The sequence below is a fragment of the Vidua macroura genome, chromosome 6 (assembly GCF_024509145.1).
Source record: "Vidua macroura isolate BioBank_ID:100142 chromosome 6, ASM2450914v1, whole genome shotgun sequence".
NCBI classification, from domain to species: Eukaryota; Metazoa; Chordata; class Aves; order Passeriformes; family Viduidae; genus Vidua; species Vidua macroura.
In genome coordinates, this window is record NC_071576.1 from 57,372,826 (window position 1) to 57,398,445 (window position 25,620).

The following is a 25,620-nucleotide window of genomic DNA, read 5'->3' on the forward strand; positions in this document are numbered from 1 at the left end:
GTCCGGTCCAGGCATGGTTCTGGTACAGTCTTGGTACAGTCCTGACACGATCCCGGCACAGTCCAGGTACTGTCCTGGTACGGTCCAGAGATGGTTCAGGTACTGTCCCGGCACGGTCCTGGCACGATCCCGGTACTGTTCCGGTACAGAATTAGGCGTGCTTCTGGCGTAGTCCCGGTACTGTCCAGGCACAGTCCCGATACGGTCCCTGGGACGGTCCTGATCCTGTCCTGGCATGCACCCAGCATGGTGGACGGGAGCCCGCAGCCACCGGGTCACCCATGAGGTCCCTTCTCAGGGGACAGGAACACCCGAAGGAGACCCAGCCCCAGCCATGGGCACCCCCCATTCCTGCCCGAGGGGACATAGACAGAGACATAGACACCCATTGCCACCAGCCACGGGGTGGTGCAGGGCACCCCTCGGTGCCAAGGCAGGATGGATGCCCGTGGGTGGGGCCTGGTCCCAGTGCTCCTCCATCCCACCTCAGCCCGTCCATGACTGGTGCACGGCCCTGGCTCTGCCGTGACACTTGAGCCCCCAAATCCAGCTGTGTGCCAGCTCCCCACACCAACACGGGGGGCTTCAACCCCCCCAGTAAAGCTGGGGGCCAGCTGGAGCCCCCGGCCCCTCACGGCACCTGCCACCAGAATGGGCCCATTCTACGGGCAGCGCCTCGTGCGCCGGCACTGGATCCGCTCAAAGGCCGGATTGTTCCGAGCAGAGCGGGAGCCTGGCCAGGCCCAGCGCTGGCACTGCCACTGTGTGGTATTGTGGGGGGATGTGTGGCATCCATGGGATGGTGGGGTCCCCACTGCCCTCACCAGCGTGGGAATATGGGCTCTGCCAGTGGCTGGGTCCGGTGTGCTGGACGTGTCCGGGAAGGCGGCTGTGGCTGCTTGGCCGGGATGAGGTACGGGCACAGGTGGGTGTCGGGAGCTGGCAGGGTGGGTGCTGCTGAGGACACACGCCCCCACTAAACCAGACCTCCTGTCCTGTTCCCCAGTGTCCTGCCCCAGATTTCATAGATCCTCCTCAAACCCCTTCCCCAAATCCCCCTTTACCTTCTCCCCACAGTCCCCTTCCCACATGTCCATGCCAGATCCCTCTCCCCAGGCCCTCTCCGCACCGTCCCGCCCCGACCCCTGCCCGCTCCTCCCTTCCTCTCCCTCTTGCCCCCGTCCTCCCGCCCGCCAGGGGGCGTCCGCTCCCTCCCCTTCCCGTCGTGCCCCGCGCGGCCGAGGCGGGAACGCGGCGGCCCAAGATGGCGGCGGCTCTGGCGGCGCGGAGCTGCCTGGAGCTGAGCGCGGCCGGCCGGGCCCCGCCGCGACCCCCGCAGGAGCTGCTCTTCGAGCCCCCCGGCATCGCCCCGCTCCCCGCCGGGCGCTACGGCGACAGCGCCGGCGGCTTCTGCTACCAAGAGAGCGCGCAGCTCGGGGCCGCCACCAGGAATCGCTGGGTGCGATGGTGAGTGCACGCCCCCGTCAGCTTTGCCTCGCTTAGACCCTCCTCATCCACACCTCTCCCGTCTCACCCTTCTGAGACCCTCCTGTCCCTCAGATCATCCTCATCCTCATCTCTGCCCTTCTCTCCCCTCTCAGACCCTCCTCATCCTCAGCTCTGCCCCTCTGTTCCCGCAGGAGCACGTCGGGGGACACGGTGGAGCTGGTGGAGGAGTCCCTGGACGTGAACCTGCTGAACAACGCTGTGCGGCTGCGGATCCAGGGCTGCCCGTTCCTGCCGGGCGGGATCCACCTGTGCGAGGTGCAGAGTCACCTGGTGGTGCTGCTGCTCACGGCGCAGACGGTGCACCGGCTGCTGCTCCCGCACCCCGCCCGCCTCTACCGCAGCGTGAGTGCCGGGAATGCCGCCGGGGACCGGGGCAGGCGACCCCGTCAGCACAGGGAGGGCTGGGGAGGGGGGTAGCTGACCCAAAATACATCGGGAACAAGAGGAAAAGTGGAGGTTTGGGGAATTTAGCCGTGTTTTGCTCAGGAACTGGCTGGGTGTTTAGCCTGTGTCGTGTGGACTGTGGTGACACTGGAGTTGAGCTGCTGCTGGGAATGAGCCTCAGCTTTTCCAGAGCCCTTCCTGGCTGGATTGTCTTTTTTTTTTTTTCCTCAGCTGAGAAAGCTGCAGGCTGGTTTTGCCTAGGTTGGAATCTGTATTTCATGTGGCACGTGGATCCTACGCAGGGTTTATATCACATTTACCATCTTTCCATGGATGTGAGTTAGAACTGGATGGTTTTTAAGGTTTCTTCTGACTGAAACCATTGCAGGATTCTGTGATTCTCTGAATTTGCTCTGACTTTTCCTTTTGTGCCTGCTTCTTACCAGCTCTCCTCTCTTGGAGAGCTTCTCTCTCCAAGAAGGCTCCGGAGAGCTTTCCCAAGGGATGACCCTGTGCTGTGGCAGAGCTGCTCTTCCTGGGATTTGTGACCAGTGGTTTTCTCTGAGCTATGCCAGAGATTTTTTACTGGAAAAATCCTTTTGATCAAGGAGACAGTTGCCATTCCATCGATGTCTGGTGGTTTTTTATTTCCTTAGATATATGTGCTCAGGATTTGATGTTTTATGGAATCCTCTAGGATCATGGAGGCCAGCACTGCCAAGGCCACCCACGTCCCCAAGCAGCACATCCCCACAGGATGGGAACTCCACCACTGGAGCCTGTTCCAGTGCCTGATAACCCCTTCCGTGAAGGAATTTTCCCTGATATCCAACCTGAACCTCCCCTGGCACAACTTGAGGCTGTTTTCTCCTGTTTCCCCACAGGAGCTGATAACGGAGAGCCAAGTGCAGTCCGTGTTTACAGATATCAGCAAAATCCACATCAGGGATCCCTCCAATTACTACGTGATTCCCAGCGTGCCGGGGCTGGCTCCCAACTCCGTGGCCTCCGCGGCCTGGCTGAGCAGCGAGGGAGAGGCTCTCTTCGCCCTTCCCTCTGCCTCAGGAGGGATCTTTGTCCTTAAGTTGCCTCCTCCCGATGCTCCTGGTAAGGATTGGGCACTACAACCCCTCTCCCATCTTGGAATTTCATTTGATCTTCGCTTTTGATTGTCCTTTTCTTTTTGAAGGGAGTGTTTCTGTCGTGGAGTTGAAGCAGAGCTCGGTGGTGCAGCGTTTCCTCACAGGCTGGATGCCAACTGCCATCAGGTGAGTGCCTGGAGAGAGATAAACAGAGCTAATTTTGGCTTTTGGATCCCCTCACCTGGAATTTTTAGCTTGAGTCACACAGGCCCCTATAAATACTCCACCCAAAAAAGTTAACGGGGTCACAGGAGCTATCAGTGTACGGAAGTTGGGAGTGGAATGCTGGATTAGCAGGGTCCTGCTGTTCCATGTGTCTGTGAATATGTTCTCTAGTAATTGGCCTCCAAGGATTTGCCCAGGATGTGGCTCGCAGCCAGCATGGATTAGGGATTACTCTGCCCTGGTGCTGAGGAGCCAGGCATGTTCCTGATGAACAGAGGTTACGTGGGGATCACATGGATGCTCCGTGGTGGGTTGGGATTGTTAGGGTGGTTTAGAGTGCACAGCTGAATCCTAGAGCCTTTTTCTTGGAAGTGGGAGTGAGTCCCTTGATGCCCTGAGTGACTTTGACCATTGTGGGAGTGTTGCCCAGGGGCTAGCAGGATCCTGGCAGGATCCGTCCTGCCAGATTGCTCTCCTCAATTTGCTGCTGTTTAAGGTTTACTTTTTTACTCTTTATTGTTTACTTTTTGGACCTGAAGCTCCAATGGTGTCCTTGGTTCTTGGGCTGGAAAAATATTGTTTTGTCTAACTAAACTGTGAAGAGAACTTGCTAGTATTTCATATGAAGTTCAGAGTTATATACTAATGCAGTACAGAATCTGAAAAATAAGAAAGCTAAGGCACCATTTGAGATGTCAGGATCCTTGCTCATGGCTTCTTGGATCCTTGTCAGGATCCATGCCAGGGGCTGCTTGGATCCTTTTTTCCCTCTGGATCCTTCACCTGTGTTTTGCAAGTACCAGGCTGGGGATGGGGAAGTGGGAATGTGCTTCAGTTCCACCAAAGCAAGTGAAGAACTGGGTGTCACTGCTGTGGTGGGATCCTCTGCTGTGTGGGTGCTGAAACATTCCCTTCTCCTGATCTCACCTACCGGTTTATTTGGACTTAAGCACAGTGGTGGAACCCCACTGGCTTGGATCTGTGCACCTGCCATGATTTTAGAATTGTGAAATCCTGGAACGGTTTGCGTTGGAAGGGGCCTTAAAGCTCATTCAGTCCCACCCCCTGCCTAGGGCAGGGACACCTTCCACTAGACCAGTGTTCAGGCTTGGTTTGGACACTTCCAGGGATGGAGAATTTTCTTTGAAGGTGTTGATGTAACCTCTGGTTTTCCAGAGGTGATGGCGGCCCCTCGGATGTGCCTGTCAGCCTCTCTGTGCACTGCCTGGATCATGATGCCTTCCTCTTCGCCCTCTGCCAGGACCATAAGCTCCGGATGTGGTCCTACAAGGTGAGCAGAACCTGGGTTTGGGGGAGTAAAATGAAGCCCAAGGAATTACAGGTGTGTGCTTGGCATGGCTCTGTCTCCCATTAAATTGTGTCTGTGGCTTCTCCACACTGGGATTTGGGACAACGTGTGAGAGCAGTCGTGGTGTCTGTCTGTGAAGCGAGGGGTTTCCTGCCCAGCCTCATTCCTGTAGGCACACAGTTTGTGGGAATTAGGAATGGGGCTGGGGCCGAGCCTCATCCCCAATGGGTCCAGCTGTGAGCAGCAGGTGAGCAGCACTGACAGCAATGAGCCATGGAGTGCCCAGGGGCACTGAGCAACCACCAAAGGGAACAGAGGGCACACAGGTGCAGTGCATGAACATGAGGGGTAAAAAAGTTTGGGCTGAAGGACACGATGAGCAGATGCTTGCAGCCTTCTGAGGTGATGTTGCTCTGTGTGGGCAGACACCTGAAGCCTTCTGATGAGGTGTGGTGACACTCTGCATGGGCTGAAACCTTCTGATGTTGCATGATGTTATTCTGTGTCTCATCATGCAACGTATGTGTGGCCGTCTCAACTGCAACATACACATTCCTGGGATAAGGGTTGTTTCCAGACCTACTGGAGCATTTGGGAAGGCAGGCAGGAGTGCTTTGAGGCCCCAGGAGCCATCCCAAATGGATTTTCTCCTGCTTTCAGTAGTAATGAAAGTGTCTTTGTCAATAGGAAGTTAATAAAAGGCTCTTGCTCCAGATATCGAGTGCCAGAGCTAATGGAGCAGCACGGTGCTTTCACGGCTCAGTGGCACTGGAATGTGCTGTGGGAGGGAGGGGAAGCTTTATCCTACATGCCTGGGCTCCGGCAGCCTGTGGGAAGGGGGTCCAGGTGAGCTGGGAGAAGCCAAGGAGTGGTTCAGTAAATGTTTGGAGCTTTAATTAACATCTGTTGTGGCAGATGTTGTCTGGAAGGGGAAGGACAGGAGCAGTTTCTCCATCCAGAATGTTTCCTAAGCTGCTCTGCTGATACTTTTGTTGTTTGCAGGATCAGATGTGCCTGATGGTGGCGGATCTGCTGGAATTCATGCCGGTCAGCAGGGACCTGCGGCTGGCGGCCGGCACCGGGCACCGCCTGCGCCTGGCCTTCTCCCAGTCCTTGGGCCTGTACCTGGGAGTCTACATGCACGCTCCCAAGCGAGGGCAGGTATGGAGCCACGGGCTCTTCAGGCTGTGGGAAGAGGAGTCCTTCCCCTAGGACTTGGGTTTGGAAGGCAAGAAATAGGGAAAAGTTTCATGTGTGACCCTGTGGAGCGATCAGTGGTTTCTAAATAAACATTTTTCCCCTCACAGCACTGGGGGATATGTGTGCCCAAGCTCTGGGAGTGGAATTCCCTGTGTAACTAAGCTGATCCGTGAGGGCTGGTTCACTTGTTTACCTTCTGCTCCGAAAGCGTGGATGTGCTGTGGGAAAAGGAAAGGTCCAAAAGGAGCTTAAAGCATGGAAATGCTGGTGGTGTGTTTACATCAGGCTCCTGGGAGCGTGTGGATGCTTCTGTAACTTGGGGTGAACTTTTCGTGGAGAACGATAAATTTAGCAGGAGGGGAAGGACGGCACAAACCAGGCTCATCTGTTGGAGAGCTTATCCCTTTCTCCAGGGAATTTCCACACAGAACAAGAGTGTGTAACTTGAGTCCTGCTGTCCCACGAGTGCTCTGCTCTGGGAAGAACATGCAGAGCTGGGCCTGCAGCTGAGGAAATGGGGCTTTCCCACCTTAGTCCCCTTCTTTTCCCACATCTTGTGGTCGCTGGGTGTGGTGGTCTTACAGTTTTTCAAGTTTAGTGTTTGGAAAGACTTGAGAGTCCTTTGGGTCCAGGCAGGGATGAGTGTCCTTAGGGAAAAGGGTGAAGCCAGGATATCTGTGCAGAGGGTCCAGTGGTGTGCTCAGCTCACCCCTCTTGTCCTCTGGGTTCTGTTACCCCTAGCACCAGGCAGGGAGATGGACTGGAATGCTGATATTCCATGAGATGTGTTGATTTAGTCCTTCAGGAAATGATTTATGAGGTGTGTTTGTAGTTTTGTGTCTTCCAGCTGGTGAGCACTGAGAGCAACCGCTACAGCCTTGACCACATCTCATCCCTGTTCTCCTCACAGGTGAGAGCTGGGGCCTGGCCCCAGGAGGGAGAGGCCTGGACTCTGGGATTTAAATCACAGAGTCACAGAATGGTTGGGTTGGAAGGAGCACCTTGAAGCTCATCTTGTTGTTCTAACCTCCTGCCATGGGCAGAGACACCTTCCACTAGACCAGGGTGCTCCAAGCCCTGTCCACCCTGGCCTTGGACACTTTCAGGGATGGGGTAGACACAGCTTCTCTGGGCAGCCTCGGCACCCTCACAGGGAACAACTGCTTCCCAACATCCCATCTGAATCTCCTCTTTCTCAGTTTGGAGCTGTTCTCCGTTGTCCTGTCACTCCAAGCCCTTGTCCAAAGTCCCTGTTCGTCTTTCTTGTAGGTTTCCTTCAGTTACTGGAAGGGGCAATTAGTTCACCCCAAAGCCTTCTCTTTTCTGGGTTGAACAATTCCCAAAGCCTGTTAAATTCCACAGGGGAATGTTTTGCTGTTGTTAAGTTCCCACCTTTCTCTGCTGTACTCTAATTTGGAGGATAAGAAAGGAAATTGGCTCTTTTCCTCTTTCCTAGGAGACTCTGGTTGACTTTGCCTTAACCTCAGCTGAGATCTGGGCACTGTGGCACAACGAGGAGAACCAAACTGTTGTGAAATACATCAACTTTGAGCAGTGAGTTTTGGGCATGGATCACTGGGATAACTGCAGGAAAACCTTGACAGAGCTCCTCAACTTAAGAGATTTACACTCAGGCTGCTGGAACATGGAAAATGTAAATCTCCAGGCAGCAGGATTGCTGCAAGTGGAGTTTGAGTGTGGCAGAGGGAGCGTTGTGCTTCCCCACAGCTCCTTCAAAACAACCAGGTGGTCCCTTCCAGGAAAAAAACATGTTGTGGGGAGATGGTGATGGGAAAGGACAATCCCTGAATATAAAGCTGAGAAGGTGGCTTGTTGCAGAGCCAGGGAGTTGAACAGTGGAGGAAAAATGCTGCGAGTGTCCAAATTTTAGGAGAAGCTGCTACTGGTCAGTCTGGGAGTTGCAAGTGAGCTTGTGGGACGGGGAACAATGTTGATTTAAATGAAGAATTTCAACTTGTTCCATCAGTTTATGGCTAGGAATGCCACAGTTGGTAACCTCTCCTGCCAAAATCTGTCCCTTGTCACTGCACAAACCTCCTTTTCCACATCCAGAGGGCTGTTTTTGCTGATGAAAGCCACAGGTTTGGTTCAGGTGGATGCCTAGTTGATTCAAGGTTTGTTTCCTTCCAGGAATGTTGCAGGCCAGTGGAACCAGGTGTTTGTGCAGCCACTCCCTGAAGAGGAGGTGACGGTCCGGCAGGATCAGGACCCCAGGGTGAGCACCGTAGAACAGATCCAAAAAATAGTGAGGTCGCTCAGGAGAGAAAATTGGAATAAACAAAGTCAGGAGTGTGCAGGAAGCCATTTTTGATGCCAAGTTGGAGCAGGGTGTGGACAGAAACACAGATCCAGGGGATGACGTTGATAATGGGAGGAAAGACCAGAAACAGCACCTTAAATGTTCTCCTCATCCTTGAGCTTCCTTAAGTTATGATCTTTTTGCAGGAAATCTACTTGGAATATCTCTTCATGCCGGGTCGGTTCACTAATGCAGCTATCCATAAGGCTTTGCAGGTAAGTGAGGGAGAATTTGGGATGCTCTCTGTTCATCCTCTTCCTGGCCCTTTAGATGTGAGGCAGCAGGATTCCTTGGAGCTCTTGCCAAGCATGTTTTTATGGGGAGTCCCTGGAGCGAGCTGATGGCTGCTGGGCTGTGCTACAGCTGCTGCATGCCCACAGCTGGAGACAGAACCTGGAATCCAGATAATTGGTTTTTTTCCCCCTTGGATAGCACAGCAAGTTGCTGTGCTTGTTTTTCATTCCTGCTGATGTAGCCAGGAGAATGGGGACTCAGCTCCCTGTGGTGCTGTTTGTCAGGATATGTCATGGAATCATGGAATTACTAAGGTCAGAAAAGCTCTCTGAGATGGTGGAATCTGATGGTTCCCTCCAGCACTGCCAAGACCACCACTAACCCATGTCCCCAAGTGCCACATCTCATGGATTTTAAATCCCTTGAGGTATAGTGGTTGCCCACTGCCACACATCTGTGTATCCCAAATTTAGCATTTCTTTTAACACTTCCATCCCACAAAGTGCTGGCTGACGCTCTTGTCCTGCTTTACCTGAGTGCTGCTTGAACCTTCGGTGAGACTTTTATTTTGCCTTAAAATCCAAGTTTCTTGTGCCGCTTTGCAGATCTTTTCTCAAGGAACTGAGAGGCACATGGATCTGACATGGGATGAGTTAAGGAAAGAAGTCACCTTAGCTGTGGAAAACGAGGTGAGATGGATTTTCCTTCCAGGATATTGTGTGGTATGTGGTGTCATGATATTTTAGGTGCCAGATGACCCTGTGCCTTGGTTTATCCTTTATTTCTCCAAAGGGAATGATGTAACTTTTTAAAAAGTACAAGTATTCATCCTTCCTGCCTGGGGTTTCCTTTCCCTGTTGGGATCTTGGAATCCTGGCTGTTCTCTCTCTGCTCCCTGTGTGCACTTTGGTCACCCATCACACGGTGCCCAGACCACCACCATGCAGAGCGGTTGCTCGTCATTTTGGAAGCGAATCCAAAACAGAGGGATTATCTTCCAAATAATCCAAATAACAATTATTAGGAGACCTACCTGAGAGATCCCTATGTTATTTTTGGGTCTGAATTTCACTTGTTTTATGCTGTTTTTATTTCACTTGGCTGTTCCTGATTCCCTTGTTTTGCCCTCACCAGTTCCAGGCCAGTGTGACAGAATATGAGTGCTCCCCAGAGGAGTTTTGGCAGCTGCAGGTGGAATTCTGGTCCAAGTTCTATGCCTGCTGCCTGCAATACCAGGAAGCTCTTTCCCGGCCCCTGGCCTTGCACCTGAACCCCTACACCAGCATGGTGTGCCTGCTAAAGAAGGTGAGGCTGGGTGGTGGTGAGATTCCCTGAACAAGTTTCTCCAGAGGATTTGGGAAGCTCAAGGACTTTCTCCTCACCTTTCAGGGCTCCATGTCCTTCCTTGTGCCCTGCTCCTTGGTTGATCATCTCTATCTCCTCTCCAATGAGCACCTCCTGACTGAGGACGATGCTGCCATCTTTGAAGGTGAGAATACATGGAGTTTCTTCCCTCCTGTCGGAGATGTGGGAGCTTCCATAGACATCCCTTGAAGAGCTCCTGATCCATAGCTGCATGGAGATGGTTTTATTTTGGCTTTGCAGGGGTACTTATTTTGTGAAAATTGCCATCATGCTCACACCAGCAATTAGAAAATAGTGTCAAGGCTGCCAACAGAATCATGGAATTATTTGGGTTGGGTGAAATTCTTCCCTTTGAGGGTGGGGATGCCCTGGCACAGGTGCCCAGAGAAGCTGTGGCTGCCCCATCCTTGGAAGTGTCCAGTGCCAGGTTGGACAGGGTTTGGAGCAGTCTGGGGTAGTGGAAGGTGTCCCTGCCCATGGCGGGGTGTGGCACTGCATGGGCTTTAAGGTCCATTGCAACCCAAACCATTCCAGGATTTATGAGATGTTTTCACATCAGCTGTGGAGAGGGCTGTGCTGTTCCTTGTCTCCAGGAAGTGAATGCCAGAGTATGGAAAACATGTCATTAATATTGTCACCACAGTGCCCTCTGTGCTTTGCTGGCCCTGGAATGCCGTTTCACTAAGAAAAAGGCAATGGAAAATGTTACCTAAGCTCCACTTTCATGCTTGAGTGATTTTTATATATTTTTATAAAGCGGGATCGTCATCTGTTTGGTTGAGCTTTTTGTGGAGCAGAGGGATGAAAGGTGGAGGCCTGGGCTGGATTTGGGAGCCCCAGCAGTTCCTTCCCTGACTGTTTTAAACAGTCATGGTCTCAAAATATGGGATTTCATTTAAAATCTGACCCATAAAGGATTGCAGAGCTGAACTGAACCATTTTCTTCAGGATATATTTTTTTTTCCACTACTTATTTTCTTTCAACCTGTGGCTGGAAAAGATCCCTTGGAGGGAATTTCATTTTTTTATTGTTGCATCATTTTTTATTTTCTGAATAATAAAGCCCAAATCTTTCCTTTGTTAACTCCTGAGCTATAATTCAGCCTCACTGTTATTGGGGAAGGTTTGGCACAGGGAACTGGGACCAGTCTGCTGTTACTGGTGATAGGAGCTGAACTAACTGGCTTTTGCATGGTCTTCCCACCTTCCCTTGGAAATCTCTTGGAAAATACACAGTTAGATTCTTTCATTGCAGATTTGGAGATGTCTCGTGATGTTGTCTGTCTTGTCCAGTGCCTTCGCCTGATTGGAGAATCAATTTCTATGGAAATGGCATTCATCATGGAAATGGCTTGCTCCCGCCTCCAGCCTCCAGAAAAGGCTGCAGAGCAGATCCTGGAGGACTTGATAGCTAATGACACGTAAGGAGATGTGTTTTCCAGAAGCTTCTCAGAGTGGCTGAGCTGGGATTGTCCAGAGCTGTCCCTGCTTGACATCCAAGTGTGTTTGAGATGTGTGGGCTCCTTGGCCTGTGCTGCAGGAGACTTTTCCAGGGATGGGAGACCGTGGTTTGGTGCTGTTAGCAGGGTCTTCCATCCACAACCTAGAGAGCAGAAGAGGCACAAATTCCTGTAAGGTGTGAAAAGAAGTGCCTGGAGACAGTAGGGAAAGGTCAGAGCCTTGATCAAACCCTGTGGTCCTGTGTGGTTCCTGTGCTAACCGAAATGGCTTCCTTGTGGAATGCCAACTATCTGGCTGTTATTTCCTGGTAGCCTGAGGGAGTGGAATAAATAGACCGGTCCCTGCAGGCGCTGTAATAAAACTCACAAGCTAGCCAAGGATTCCAGTTAGGAATGTCCAGGCTGATCAGCTACTGATCCTCACTGGAAGGGAGCCCTCTTCAGTTGGAACCTCAGGTTGCCGTTCGTGATGATGAGGATCTTTTTGATTTTGCAGGGAAAATGTGATGGAGGATATCCACAGCAAACTGCAGGAGATCAGGAACCCCATCCATGCCATTGGATTGCTCATCCGAGAGATGGACTACGAGACAGATGCTGACATGGAAAGAGGTGAAAGCTCATTGCTGGCTCCTGGGAAACGCTAGGAAGTGTCTTTATCCTGGGAACTGTTCCTGCCTGTGTGGCTCCTGCCTCACCTGGTGGTTTTCCCCGCAGCTCCTCACCTGGCGCTGCGCATGAGCCTGTCCCAGCTGTTTGGCAGCAGCACCGCGGCGCACGTGGTGTGCGGGGGGGTGGCCAAGATCTGCACCGTCCGCTTCCTCCTCTGCCGGGACCTGCTCATCCTCCAGCAGCTCCTGCTGCGCCTCGGAGATCCTGTGAGTACAGCTCCTGGGACTTGGGAATCCTGTGGGGTTCTGCTGGTGGTGCAGGGTGGAGCTGTCTCTTCCCACAAGGCTGTTGGAATAGCCCGAGGCTTGGGCAGGTCTTGCTCTTCTCCAGCTGCTTTTGTCTTCCTAAGCAAAGCAGCCTAATTCCCTTTATTCCTCGATGAACATCCAGGAAGCAGGAAGTGAAGCTGTATTTGTGGGAGGAGGGCATGGATTCCAGCCTCCTGTGTGAATCAGCACACATGCAGCTCTTCCAGCTCTCCCCTGTCCCTCTCCCAGCAGCGATGGCAGTGCCATTCTCTGGCAGTGCACTCCAAGGCTGCAGTTTCAGCCCCTTGGAAGTTCTCCAGCCAGAGCAAACAGCCCCCACGATGGTAGCTGTGTTTGGAGTGTGGGATGGACTGGTCTGGGTCTGTCCCATCAGGCCTGAGGCCACGTGAGGCATGGTGCTGCTGCTTTGGGTGAACACAGTGATGTGGAATGAGTCCCCACACAAGGACAGCCTTGTTTAAACCAATATTATTTGCTTAGAAATAGTCAGGAGTTTCCTGGTTGAAAAAAAATCCCTCTTTCCTGGATAAGGTTATCCTGGTAGCATTTAAGGTGCATTGCAAGGTGCCCTCTGGAGCTGGGCTCTCCCCGAGCATGAGGCATGTGACCTGCTGCTTTCCCACCTTGATGTACCTGTGTCCTTCAAAAGCTCAGATTGTTTCATCTCCTGTGACTCGTGCTCTTTGCTGGAGCTTATGGAGACCCTGAGGTGATCTCTGCAGCAAAGCCATGATTTCAGTCCATCCTGGAATGCTTTGGGTTGGAAGGGACCTTAAAGACTGTTTAATTCCAAGCCCCTGACAGGGGCCGGGGCATTTGCCACTCGGCCAGGTTTCTCCAAGCACTTTCCAATCTGGCCTTGAACAGTTCCAGACGTGGGACAAGAGTCCTGCTGGTTCCCTGGGAGGGCTGAGTTCCTGCCAGGCTGTTAAGCACCTTGCTGTTTGCGGAAGGGACAAGCTGGGCCTGACACAAACCTCTCTGGTTGCCCTTGTCCTGCTGTTGCTCCAAGTGTGCCAAGCTCTGGGCTTTCCTTGCAGATGGTTTTGGGAGGGGGACAGCTCTTCCAGTCCCAGCAGGACTTGCTGCACCGCACCTCTCCCCTGCTGCTGTCCTACTTCCTGATCCGGTGGGCGAGCCAGTGCCTGACCTCCGACGTCCCTGTGGACACGCTGTAAGTCTCTACCTGACCTGGCTTAGAGTCCTCCTTAATCCACCTGAAATGCCCTTCCTGATGTGGAAAGCAGGTGGTTGCTGTGGGAGTATCACTCCAGGAGCACTGGGGAGGGTTTTTTTCCCTTCCATGTTCTGAGCTGACTCTGCCTTGTGCTAAATCTGCCCTGTGAGGCCTCGCTGTTCTGCGCTCTGTAGGAGTTGAACAATGAGCACAGTTAAAGCGGGAGGCGTTTTGTTGTCTCTTCACTGATGGCTCCTTTCTTCCCCAGGGAATCTAATCTGCAGCATCTCTCTGTGTTGGAGTTAGCAGACACCACGGCCCTGACACCACACAAACTGGGTAAGGTGTCCATGGATCATCAACTCTCCCTTTCTGTTATTTAAGCCTGTCTCTGCCACCTGAGGGAAGTGCTTTATGCAGGCAGCTAATGGACTGTGTGGTTGAATGACCCTGATTTAAGTGGGGATGTTTGTCAGGCTGTCCACAAAAAAAAAAAAAAAACACCCAAACAAACCAACAACAAAGGATCTTGGAGTGCTGAGAGTGCTTTACTCTCAGCCTGAGAAGGATGGGTGTACCTCACAGAGACAAAAAGTTGCCATTCTACCCCTGGCAGCATCAGCCAAACTTACCCCTTGTGTCCTTTATAGTGGCTGTAGTAGCTCAGACCAAATCTGTCACAGAATCCTGGAATGGCTTGGGTTGGAAGAGCCTTAAAGCTCATCCTCTTCCACCCCCTGTCATGGCAGAGACATCTTGCACTAGCTGGAGTTGTTCAGAGTAACCTGCTCCATCCAACCTGTCCTACTCTCCAGCCTTTACCCTGCAGCAACGAAGGGCAGCAGCTCAGGGAAGCAAGAAAATGTAGAAGTACTTGCTCAAAACCTGTTTGAAAATATGGAAATAACTCCCCAAAACATTGCAGCTGATATTTGGTTCATATTTTTTAAGTTTTGCTGCAAAGATGTAACTTTTGGGTTAGTTTTTTATTGGGAGAATATAAGGCTGCTTAATTAGGGAAATGTGGGCCTTGAAGTGGTTCCAGAGGGAGGAGGTGAACAGGGATGGGAAGGAAACATGCAGGTAAGAGCCTGCTGTGACTAGTCAGCACTTGGAGGCTGAGCTACTTCAGAGGGAGCTGGGGAAATCTGGGACAAACAGGCAGCAGTGCCATGTGTGAGCTGGGAAAGAGCTTCCTCCATTTTCTGACATCGGTGATCCTCAGAGCCCGAGCTCTCCCTGATGGAGAGTCTGGGTGCAGCCTGAAATGTCAGGGAAGTTGAAAACATCCTTTGTGTGTGCTGGTGTCGTGGGTTATTTCTTGGCTGGCTCGTGAGGAAAGTCCTGTTTGGCCACTGTTCTTTGGGGAGAAATATGTGAAACACAGGGAAGGAGGTGGCAGCTTGGGGAGAGGCGTTGGGAACAGTCAGTAAGGGGGGATTTTTGGGGTGCTGGAATGAGGAGGGAGGGAATAGAACAGCCAGCTCAGCACTCCCTCAGCCCTGTCATGCTGGAAAGCTGCAGCTGGGCTGGGAATAACAAGTGGAGAGGGAGCAGAGCCCTTTTTTTGTGTGTTTTAATTGAACTGTGGTTAATAAACACTGCAGGATGGGGCACTTTGATCTCCTGCTGCTCCCTCTGACTGAACCAGACAGCAGGAGAAATCCAAAACCAACAAGTTAGAGTGTGGAACGTACTTTTGGTTTGCCCTGACTTAATCTGTGCTGTTTGGGCTGATGAGCAAAGGACAGGGTGGAAAACCTGGGTTCTCTTCTGAAGGCTCTCTACTCACTGTTCCTTTAATTTGTACTTTTAGTATCCAGCCCTCAGACAATCGTGGAGCTCTTCTTTCAGGAAGTGGCCAGAAAACACATCATATCCCGACTCTTCCTGCAACCAAACACCTCTTTGGCTGAGACAAGTTTGAACTGGCCCCACCTTATCACCTCAATAGTGGCTGATTTTCTGCCTCTCCTGTATCCTTGGCTATGAATCCATTGCCACTGAGCCTCCTGCCATTCCAAAATCAGTTTTCCATGCCTAAATTTCCAAGCCAAATCTCCCAAAGGAGTGAGGTTGTTGGCATTAATGGGATTTGTGGGTATTTTAAGATTTCACAGATTTCATCCTGTTTAGGTGCATGATAAAGGATTTGAGTTTTTGACTTTAAGCTCCTGAGCTCTCACTACTTGACTTGGTGGGGTGGGATGCTGGGGGATTTGGAAGGGTAACAGGAGCTGGGGATTAGATGTACTGGTGATTTCGTTCTAATATGGATAAATCTTATTACAGAATAATGGTTTGTATAAACAGCAGCTTAATCTTCTCTCCTTTCCCCCTACAAATGGAGCGGGAGAGGCATGTTGGCTTCCAGACTAGTTCTCCAAGCTCTCCAGATTGGATTCTCCTGTGTTCCTTAACCTCTGCTCAGATGGCCCAGCAATCCCAGCTTCCTCTTCCCAGAGTGCCTGATGGGGAGCTGTCAGTACACCCAGCTCCAGGTGAGTGCATCACACCAGCCCTCTCACAGGTGCTGGAAAACTCCCTAAAATATCATCTTTCCAAGTGCTGGAGTTCTGCTTTCCCCTAGTCATGAAATCCTGGAATGGTTTGGGTTGGAAGGGACTTCAGAGCTCATTCAGTGCCCATCCCCTGCTATGGACAGGGATACTGTCCACTATCCCAGGTTGCTCCAAGCCCTGTCCAAACTGGCCTTGAACATTTCCAGTGATGGGGTAGCCACAGCTTCTCTGGGCAACCTGTGCCAGGGTGTCCTCACCCTCACAGGGAAGAATCTCCCCTGTTTTATCTTAAAACCACTACCCCTAATCACTGTTCTCTAAGCTGAGACAATGCCACAGAGTGTTTGATGGGGAGTGATTTAAGATTGTGGAATCCCAGAACAGTTTGGGTTGGAAAGAACCTTAAAGCTCATCTCATTCCACTCCCCTGCCATGGGGGAATAATCTTCTGCATTTTCTCTTTCATCTGTTTTCAAGAGCATCCAGATACTCAGGTTTATGCTATTCCCTTTCCATGGAGGAGTTTATTCTCCCAGGGCTTTTCTGACTGTGTGATGCCACACTCCTGAAACATCTTTGCAGAGCCTATTTAAATATCCCAGCAATCCTAGAGCTTGTTGGCTGCTGCTGTGCCCACAGCCTTTCCTGTACCACCTCTGCCCATGATTGTCCCTGGGACCTGGGTTCAGAAGGATTTCTTCAGCCCAGGAAGGGCTCATCTATTTCTTAAATGTCCTTATTAGTAAAATAAAGCATGAGAAACACTTGTCATGATTCCATCTCTGGCTGCTCTTGGCATCCCAGTTGCAGAGATGGTGAACTCCTGCTTTTCCAGGGGTTTTAGACTGCTGTATTTCAGATCACTGTTCCTCCACCTTTCTCCCTGTGCTCCTGGCAGCTGGAGTTGCTTGTGCTCGAGTTCTGACCTGCACAATTCCTTGTCTGCAGCTCCATGTGATCTGCAGCTTTATCCCTGTCTGGGCATTCCTGGAGGCACCAGGGCCAGGCAGGCTGTTAGTGACGACCTGTTTTTCAGCAGAACCTTTTATCCTCCCAGCCCCTCATACCTGGGGGCTGAATTGCTTCCTTTTGTGTTGCTGCTGAGAAGAATTGAGAGAAGAATTTCAATTCTTCAGAGCTTTTGAGCCAGGAAATGCCAAGATTGGAGCAGCATCTTCTCCCTCCTGGCATATGTGCAGGCTTTGAATCTCCTCGCATTTCTTTCGCCTCACTGGTGTCTCCTCCAGGCTTTTATCTTTGCAGAGCCCAGCTCCTCCTCCTCCCCACTGCCTTCTGCTCCTCTCCCTGATCCCAGGTGGTCACGGAAGTGTGGATTAAGTGCCTTGACCCCAGGGAGATAACAGTAGCTTTGCTGTGAGCATGGTGACCCAAACTGTGGGGGTACAGGAGGCTCCTTGCAAGGAGGAGACAGGCACAGGGGCACTCTGGTGTCAGAGCAGTGGCCTGGGACATGGGCCAAACCTCTCTGTGTTGCTCACTGTGTGTGACAAGCTGGAGCAGGATTTATCCCTTGTAGCTGCTAATCCAGGGAGTGAATCTGGGCCCTGGATACGTTACCACGTGGTTTTGAGAGGGCTCACGGCCAGGAAAGGTGAGGCAGGAGGTGCTGGTGGTTTGTCCACCTGTAGAAGTGACTTGACTTCCAAGTCCTGGTTTCTCCTCCCAATTCCTGCTGAGTGCCATGGCCCTGCTAGCAGGACATGGCTGCTTCTCCAAGGATGATGAGGATGCTGTGCTGGCACAGGCCCAGGCTGGGTCATCTCTCTTTGTCTGTGCCCTCAGTGCCATCAGCACTCCCTCCCATATGCTATAATCCATGTGCTTCCTTGGCTTCTGGCCCTCTCCTGCACAGGTATTCCCCTTCTAGCACCTGCCTTGCCCATTGTACTGCAGTCTTTGCTCTGCTCTCCATGTTCTGTCCACATTTCCCCTGCAGTTCCCTGCAATAGGATGTAGGAAGAATCCTGTCTGATTTTTGGAGCTCTGTTGGGAGCTGCTTCTGAAGTGCTTCATACAGACACTGGAGCTGCTCAGAGCATTTCTTTTCCCAGGAGCATGTGGGGGATATCTGCCCCTTACAGGTCTGGAGCAGCTCTGCTCTGGAGAGCTGAGAGAGCTGGGAATATTCAGCCTGGAGAAAATAAAGGCTCCAAGGTCTCCTGGGAGCCTCTTCCAGTGCCTAAAGAGGAGGGGCTGGGGAGGGGCTTTGGACAAGGACCAAGACTGACAGGGGAGAATGGCTTCATACTGAGAGAGAGCAGGGCTAGATGGGGTATTGGAAAAAAATCTTCCTTGTAGGGGAGCTGAGGCCGTAGCACAGGCTGCCCAAAGAAGCTGTGGCTGCTTCATCTCTGGAAGAGTCCAAGGCCAGGCTGGACAGGGCTTGGAGCAACCTGGTCTAGTGGGAAGTGTCCCTGCCTTTCACAGGGACATGGGTCTGGATGGGCATAAGGGGTCCCTTCCAACCCAAATCATTCCAGGATTTCATGATCAGTGCATCCAAGGGACTTTGGGGCTGGAAAGACCAACCCTGGGGCTGGAGAAGCAGGATTTGAACACAGTAGCTAAAGGAGCCACCAAAAACTTGCTGGTCTTGGCTGCCTGCAGATCACGAGCGAGCGCTGACCTGAATCCAAACTCCCATTCCTTCTCTCCTGTAGGAATATATCCGACTGCTGCAGCCATGGTGCCATGTGAACATGGGCTCCTGCTGCTTCATGATGGGCAGATGCTACCTTGTCATGGGTGAAGGGCACAAGGTGAGGCCTTCCCTCATCTCCTTCCCGGGGTCTGGGACCTTTTCCCTTGGGAGGGGGAGGTGCACAGGAAACATCCTTCCCAAGCTCTGCCTCCTTTGGGAAAAGGATGGGATTGGAGCAGCATGGGGCTCCTCTTGGGACAGGTGGTATTGTCCCCTCACCTGTATAGCAGGTGGATCAGTCACCTGAGGGGATAGTGAGCTGATTCCAGGTCTGCTTCCAGGCTTTGGATTGCTTCTGCCAAGCTGCCTCTGAGGTGGGAAGAGAGGAGTTCCTGGACAGGCTGATCCAGCCTGAGGAGGGTGAGGTGGTCTCCACGCCACGCCTGCAGTACTACAACAAGGTAAGGTCCTGAGCAGGTAAACTGACACCACACTGGAGAGGGAATTCCTGCTTGATCCTTGGCTTTGTGGGAAGTGATTTGAGCCTCAGGAAACTTAGCTTTTGGAATGTGAAACATGTACTTTCTTTTCTTTGTTTGGGGGTAATGACAAGCTGAGTATGTGAAATTTAGGTACTTTCCACCTATTGGTTTCCTAATAGCCAAGGACTTTGTTATCCAGCAGAAAAAGGCAGGATGAGATCCAGATGCTGGAAGCAGAAGCCAGACATGTCCAGGCTTGATGTAAGATGCCGCCTAAGGCAAAGGTTACTAAGCTCTGAGGCAAATTAAAATGAATATGTTTAAATTGAGATAGGCTCTTTCTTCTGCATAATGCTGTGGTTCAGGCAGGCTTCAAGCCTGGAGCTGGGCTTTTGGAGAGGGATTCCCTGGCTTTAAGATCCAGAAACTAATTATTAATGCTGAAATGCTTCAAAAATCCCCCCTGTACAGAGGTGAATCCTCCAGAGAAGCTATGACCTGGTCCTGTTGTGCTGGGATTTCATCCAGATCCCTGCAATTTACCCAAATATTCCCCTTTAATGTCTAATTCGTTAAATATCTTTAGGGGCAGGAAGAGCTCCTAAAATAAAACACTACAAACGCCTTTCTGCCTTCCAGGTCCTTCGCTTGTTGGAGATGCTGGGTTTGCCAGAGCTGGTCATCGAGCTGGCCACCCTGGCCATCATGGAATCAGCAGATGACTGGAGAAGCCAGGTACAGCCACTTCTTTCTCAGCAAGCTGTTTCTTCAGGAACCTCTTCCACAGGAATTTCTTGCTGGGTTTATAACTGATTTGTGCTGTTTTCAGGCTACTTTGAGGACCTGCATCTTCAAACATCATTTGGATTTGGGGCACAACAGTGAAGCATATGTAGCCTTAACACAAAACCCAGATCCAGGCAGGTAGGTGACAGGCTTATGCCTTTGTTGTGGAGGTCCATGGTCCCATTTTTCCATGAAACTGAAAGGGAAATGACACTTTAGGGGAGGGCATGACTACTATGTTAAGTTGATGTGTAGAGGTGGGTTTAAAAATGTAGAGTTCATTGTTGGATGTTCATCTGAAGGACACCTGGGATTGGCACCCTCTCAAAAGAGGAAAATGGGAGGAAGAAAAACAGGGAAGAGACTGAAGGATCATGTGTGTAGTCGTCTATGTTTAAAAGCTGTAGGAGCCTAGTTGATTTTGTTTAATAAAAAGATTTAGTGATGAGTTTTCAGTTTGGAAAGTGAACTGGGTAGGGAAAGCTTTATCCTAGCAGAGAAAAATGTTAGAATAACAGGGGAGGAATAGGAATGCTTTTTAACTAATTGAAGGAGGGAGACTGCCCTCCTGAGAGGCCTTTCCAGAGGATCTCTGTTTCCAGTACAGGAGAAACCTGAAGGTTTAAGTTGGTTCTAAGCCAGGAGAAAACCTGCAGAGCTAATCCGGAAGCAGGAGCTTGTCACAAAGTGGTTGTTGTGGCTTAAATCCCGGGTTTGTTCCTGCTTCTGGGTTTATTCCTGTTCCTCCAAAGGGTTGTGCTTCCCTCTGCAGGCAGCTGGACTGCCTACGCCAGCTAGTGGTGGTTCTCTGCGAGCGATCCCAGCTCCAGGACCTGGTGGAATTTCCTTACGTGAACCTGCACAATGAGGTAATCCTGCGCTGGAATCACGGCTTGGGGGGGGCACAACCCTCCCTTTAAAGGGATTATGGACTCACTGGAGCCTCTGTGTGCTGCAGGTCGTTGGGATCATCGAGTCCCACGCTCGGGCCGTGGATCTGATGACTCACAACTACTACGAGCTGCTCTACGCCTTCCACGTGTACCGGCACAACTACCGGAAAGGTAAAGCTTGGGATGGCACCTTGTACCTGCCCACCCACCTGGGACACTCTTTCCCTGCCCCTGCCAGGTGTGTGGCCTCTCCAGGCTGTTGGCTGATGCACTTTTCCCTGTTTTCAGCTGGAACAGTGATGTTTGAGTACGGCATGCGGCTGGGCAGGGAGGTGCGGACGCTCCGAGGGCTCCAGAAACAGGGAAATTGTTTCCTGGCTGCCATTAACTGCCTGCGGCTGATCCGCCCGGAATATGCCTGGATAGTGCAGCCAGCCTCTGGAGCTGTGGTAAGAATGCTGAGCTTCCTGAAAAGGAGCTTCCAGAATCCTTTCTGATGGGAACAGAGACATTGGACTTCTTCATCTGCTGCTTGTGACCAACTGTCTTGCTCTGCTCATTGACCCTATCCGTTACCCTTGTGCCATTCCCCCCTTTTTAGGGCAGGGGGGAAGCAGGATAACTTTTGGGAATGGGCTGGTGGATAGATGTGGGAGTACATCACCTTGTGTTAAAGACAGCAAATGTTTTGGGGAGTGTGAACAGCTGGCACACCAGTCCAGAGGAGAGTAAGTGTGTAACAGGGGTTGTGTTTCAAATCCCAGTCAGGACTCAGGGAGGTGGTGGCTGCAGCCTGGTCACCTGATTCTGATGTTCCTGATAGCTGGGGATAAAGTAACCTGAATTCCCAAGGGCCTGCACAGGTCCAAAGCAAAGCTTGAAATGGAGAGCTCTTGTTGGGATTTATCCTATCAGTGATTTATCCTTCAGAAACCAGGTGGGTATAAATCCTCTTTCTGCTTTTTCCTGCAAGTACGAGCGCCCGGGAGCATCCCCGAAGAGGAGCCACGATGGGGAATGCATGGCTGTTCCCAGTAAGTGCCCAGTCCTAGTCCTTCCCATGCCTTTGGAATTTCCACAGCCCCTCTGCAGCTCCCATGGGAGCTGGTACATGGCTCAGGGCAGCTCCTGCCTCCACCAGATCAATAATTTGTGGGATTTTAAGGTAATTAATTCTCTCAGTGTCTCCCAGTTGCAGCACGCTGCCACTGTTCCCCAAGGAATACAGCAATTTTCCCAAGGAAGCAGCTATTCCCCAAGGAGCTCCTGTGCCTGCTCCTAACAGCTTGATGCCTTGACAGCACTTTTTTTTTCCAGTGGAAGTAACTTGTAATTTAAAACAAAACCAGCTTTTTGAGGCAATTTCTAGTTTTTCAAGGCTGTTTGTGCCTTTGGAAATCCTGTCGGGAATAAGCTCTGCCTGTGTCTGCCATAGCCCAGGATGTGGGATCAGGTTATCCTCAGTGTTCCAGTAGGAAAATTTAAGGTCAGGTATTTTTAAACCTGCTCTTTCTGAAGATTTTTTTTTTTTTTGTGGCATGTACCTGGCAGGCAAAGCAGCAGCTGTTCCCAAATATTATCTAACATCTGGAGGAGGAGGAGCTGGACGATGGTATCAAGGACATAAGCACAGTCAAGGGAGCAGGGAAGAGTCAGCAAAATCCTGATCATTCCTTTGGTGCTTTTTGGGGTACAAATTCTCTTAGCATGGCAGAGGGGTGTGGAGATGCTTTTACACAAGCTCCAGGGAGTCCTCAGAGCCTCTTGAGTACCTAAAGGGCTCCAAGAGAGCTGGAGGGGGGCTTTGGACAAGGGATGGAGTGCCAGGACAGGGGGAGATGGCTTCACACTGACAGAGGGTGGGACTAGATGGAATGTTGGGAAGAAATCCTTCCCTGTGCAGGTGGCCCTGGCACAGGTCACCCAGAGAAGCTGTGGCTGCCCATCCCTGGCAGTGTCCAAGGTCAGGTTGGACAGGGCTTGGAGCAACCTGGTCTAGTGGATGATGTCCCTGCCCACAGAAGTGGATGAATTTTAAGGTCCCTTCCAGCCCAAACCATCCTGTGATTCCATGACGTTCTGCACAGTGCCCAAAGAGCCCTTTTTGAAGTACTGAGAGCTCGGTATCCATCTGTTCCAGCCACTCGCCAGATCGAGATCCTGGAGCTGGAGGATTTGGAGAGGGAATGTCTGCTGGCACGGATCCGGCTCACCCTGGTGGAACACGACGTGTCGGCAGCAGCTGTGGCAGGTGAGGGGGGTTCAGCCACTCTGTCCTGTCCCAGAGGCAGACCCAGAAGCTGCCAGGGACCATCAAATTCCCATCTCTACCATGAAATCCAGCCACTGACTTCAGCAGGGTCTGAGATGCACATCAGGGAAACCAAGTTTTCCATATTTTTTTTTGGCTTTTCCAAGCTCTGGTGGTCTGCAGTGGGGATGGGATGAACTTCTGAGTTGGGAGAAAAAAAGCATTTTGGAAGTAATGGAAGCATAGAATTATTAAGGTTGGAAAAGACCTCCAAGATCATAAAGTCCAGCCTTTTTAATTGATTAATAATTTATTTTCCTGGACAATCCTGCTTCATGGAACAGTGTTAAAAAGTTGTGACAGTTGTTCCTTTCTGGGAAGCAGGAAGGTGTAGCTCTCCCACCTGGAGTATTTTAGTATCTCTGGTACAAGTTACACAACATGTCCACATCTTTCCCCTCTAAATGTCAGGAGGAGGTGACTTCCCAGCACGGGATTGCAGGGAAAGGATGGAACAGCTGCTTTGAGGGCAGAGTGGTGACGCAGGGAGCCGAGTGCCACAGTTCCTGTGCTGGCAGAATGTGTATGCTTGGATGCAAGCCTGTGATGAGGCTGTCCCTTCCCTAACCTCAATGATCTTGGGGATCTTTCTCCAACCTTAACAATTCAGTGATTCTCAACAGCAGCAGCATTTGCCTATCATGTATTGCTACCCATGTCCCTCTCCAGCTCCATCAGGAGCAGCTCTGTGGGTCACAGCTGCTCTGTCCAGTCCCTTCAGGGATAGCTACTGGGCTCATGGGATGCTCTGGAGGCCAGGAAAGCCTCCAGCCATGGATCGAGGAGTACTGCTGCGGGGGTGTTGGAGGCTGTTGGCGCCCTGCTGCTGCATCTCTCAATGAGTAACACCGAGCGAGGCCCTGGTGAGCGCTGGGGTGTTACTGGAGAGGCTTTACCTGCTCTTCCTCCTCTTCAGGCAACTCCACGCCTGAGGAAACGGTGTCTCTGCTGGTCCGGGCCGGGCTCTTCGACTCAGCCATCACCCTGTGCCAAACCTTCAAGCTGCCCTTGACACCCATCTTTGAGGGCCTGACCTTCAAGTATGTCTTGGTGCCCTCCCACCTCGGGGAACACAGGGCTGGAGGGATGCAGGGGCTTGGGCATGGACCTTGCCCAAGAGCCTTCTTTCCCTGCCAGGCCAGCTGGGTTGTTCCTTGGGAGTAGTCCTGCGAGGGGTGGCTTTGATGCTAGAGGGAAGGGGCTGGGCTCTGGAGGGACCCACCTTCCCATGGCTTTTGATCGTGCAGGTGCATCAAGCTCCAGCTGGGAGGTGAAGCAGCACAGGCAAAGGCCTGGGACTGGCTGGCAGCCAACCAACTCTCAGCCCTGGTCACCACCAAGGAGTCCAGGTAGGTTTATCTCCACAGTTTGGGAGGAGGAGGGTCTGAAGACAGGAGCTCTGTGCAAATCCAGAGGGTCACGGGTCCTTAAAACTCCTAAGGCCAGAACTCTGGGCACGGGATGTGGGGAGAGCTGTGCTTCCACCCTGTCCCGACATCACTTGGAGCACACCGTGGCCTCACAGATGGGGCAGGAGCTGCTGGCACGTGTTCCACGGGGAATTGTTTCCTTGCAGTGCCACAGATGAAGCCTGGAGGCTGCTGTCATCCTACCTGGAGCGTTACCCATCCCAGAACAGCCTGTACCATCGCTGTGTCATCAACAAGCTCCTGGCACACGGGATACCTCTGCCCAACTGGCTCATTAACAGATACAAGGTGAGAACAGGGAGACAGCTGTCCCCAAAAACCCCAAAATTCCAGGTGCCCCAGAGCTGCCTCATCACCCTCACTCCAATGGACACCTGCCAGGTGCTCTGTGCCCAGTACCAAGGCTCAGAGCAGGTTCTCAGCGTGGTCCCAGTCCTGGTCACATTCCCTGGCTGAGTTTCCCTCTTTCTGGCAGGAAGTGGACGCTGCCGAGCTGCTGCGCCTGTACCTGAACTACGATCTGCTGGAGGAGGCCGTGGATTTGGTCCTGGAGTACGTGGATGCTGTGCTGGGCAAAGGTCACCAGTATTTTGGGATCGAGGTGAGCTCACCCGCTGTTGGGATGTGGCGGGATGTTCCTTGGGGACATGATGTGAAGGCTCCTGTCCGTTCCAGGTCCCTCTGTCCCCAGCGTCCCCCACGATGTGGCTTCCCTACACTGCCATTGACCAGCTGCTGCAGGCGCTGCGGGAGAGCAGCGCCAGCGAGAACAGCGTCGTGGTGGGTACCGGGCTCCCGGACACCGGGATGGGAGGGGTGGTGGGACAGGGTGGGATCCCTCGTGACTCCTGTGTCTCCCAGCTCTATGACAAGCTGAACGACAGGATGGAGGACTACCAGCAGAAGGTCAGCGTGGCCACCATGGAGCGCCTGTACTGCCGGCCCTAGTCCAGGTGACATCCCCAGGAGCGTCACCATCCCAGCCCGCGGTGCTGGTTTTACCTGTTGTTTTTCCATAAGGATCCAGTTCGGGGAGGTGGAGTACCAAAGGGCATGTCCCCTCACTGTCCCTTTTGTGGGCAGTGGGTGAGCAACAGAGCTGGGGTGTGTGGCCATGACACCCCCTTGCTCTCTGCCTCCTCCAGACATGGAACTGTTGGGAATTTCTTTTATTTATTGGTATGTTTTTGGATCAACTTTAATAAAATGGAAGTGTTATTTGAGGTGTGCATAAGGATGCGGTGGGAAAAGTGGGGGGACTGTGGTGCTCCTCTCCAGGGATCATCCCTATACCACCCTTGCCCGAGGGCTGAGATATAGGGCAGGAT

The 25,620-nt window shown here is 52.0% G+C and overlaps 1 protein-coding gene across 1 annotated transcript; it reads left to right on the forward strand.

Annotated features, from left to right (window-relative positions):
* The first annotated feature begins 1,250 nt into the window (after window positions 1–1,250).
* On the forward strand, window positions 1,251–25,515 carry NUP160 (nucleoporin 160). Its single transcript, XM_053980659.1, has 35 exons — window positions 1,251–1,467; window positions 1,641–1,851; window positions 2,778–3,000; window positions 3,083–3,161; window positions 4,377–4,491; window positions 5,512–5,670; window positions 6,542–6,619; window positions 7,166–7,263; window positions 7,861–7,945; window positions 8,176–8,244; window positions 8,869–8,952; window positions 9,398–9,568; window positions 9,653–9,752; window positions 10,884–11,049; window positions 11,585–11,700; window positions 11,806–11,966; window positions 13,070–13,203; window positions 13,475–13,545; window positions 15,023–15,182; window positions 15,638–15,707; window positions 18,410–18,508; window positions 18,732–18,851; window positions 19,512–19,607; window positions 19,702–19,796; window positions 20,431–20,527; window positions 20,617–20,722; window positions 20,840–21,000; window positions 21,525–21,585; window positions 22,692–22,802; window positions 23,779–23,902; window positions 24,110–24,211; window positions 24,439–24,580; window positions 24,768–24,893; window positions 24,968–25,072; window positions 25,154–25,515. Exons 1-35 carry the CDS (start codon window positions 1,265–1,267, stop codon window positions 25,238–25,240), a joined length of 4,185 nt encoding a protein of 1,394 aa, XP_053836634.1. The 5' UTR covers window positions 1,251–1,264; the 3' UTR covers window positions 25,241–25,515.
* The last annotated feature ends 105 nt before the right edge of the window (window positions 25,516–25,620 follow it).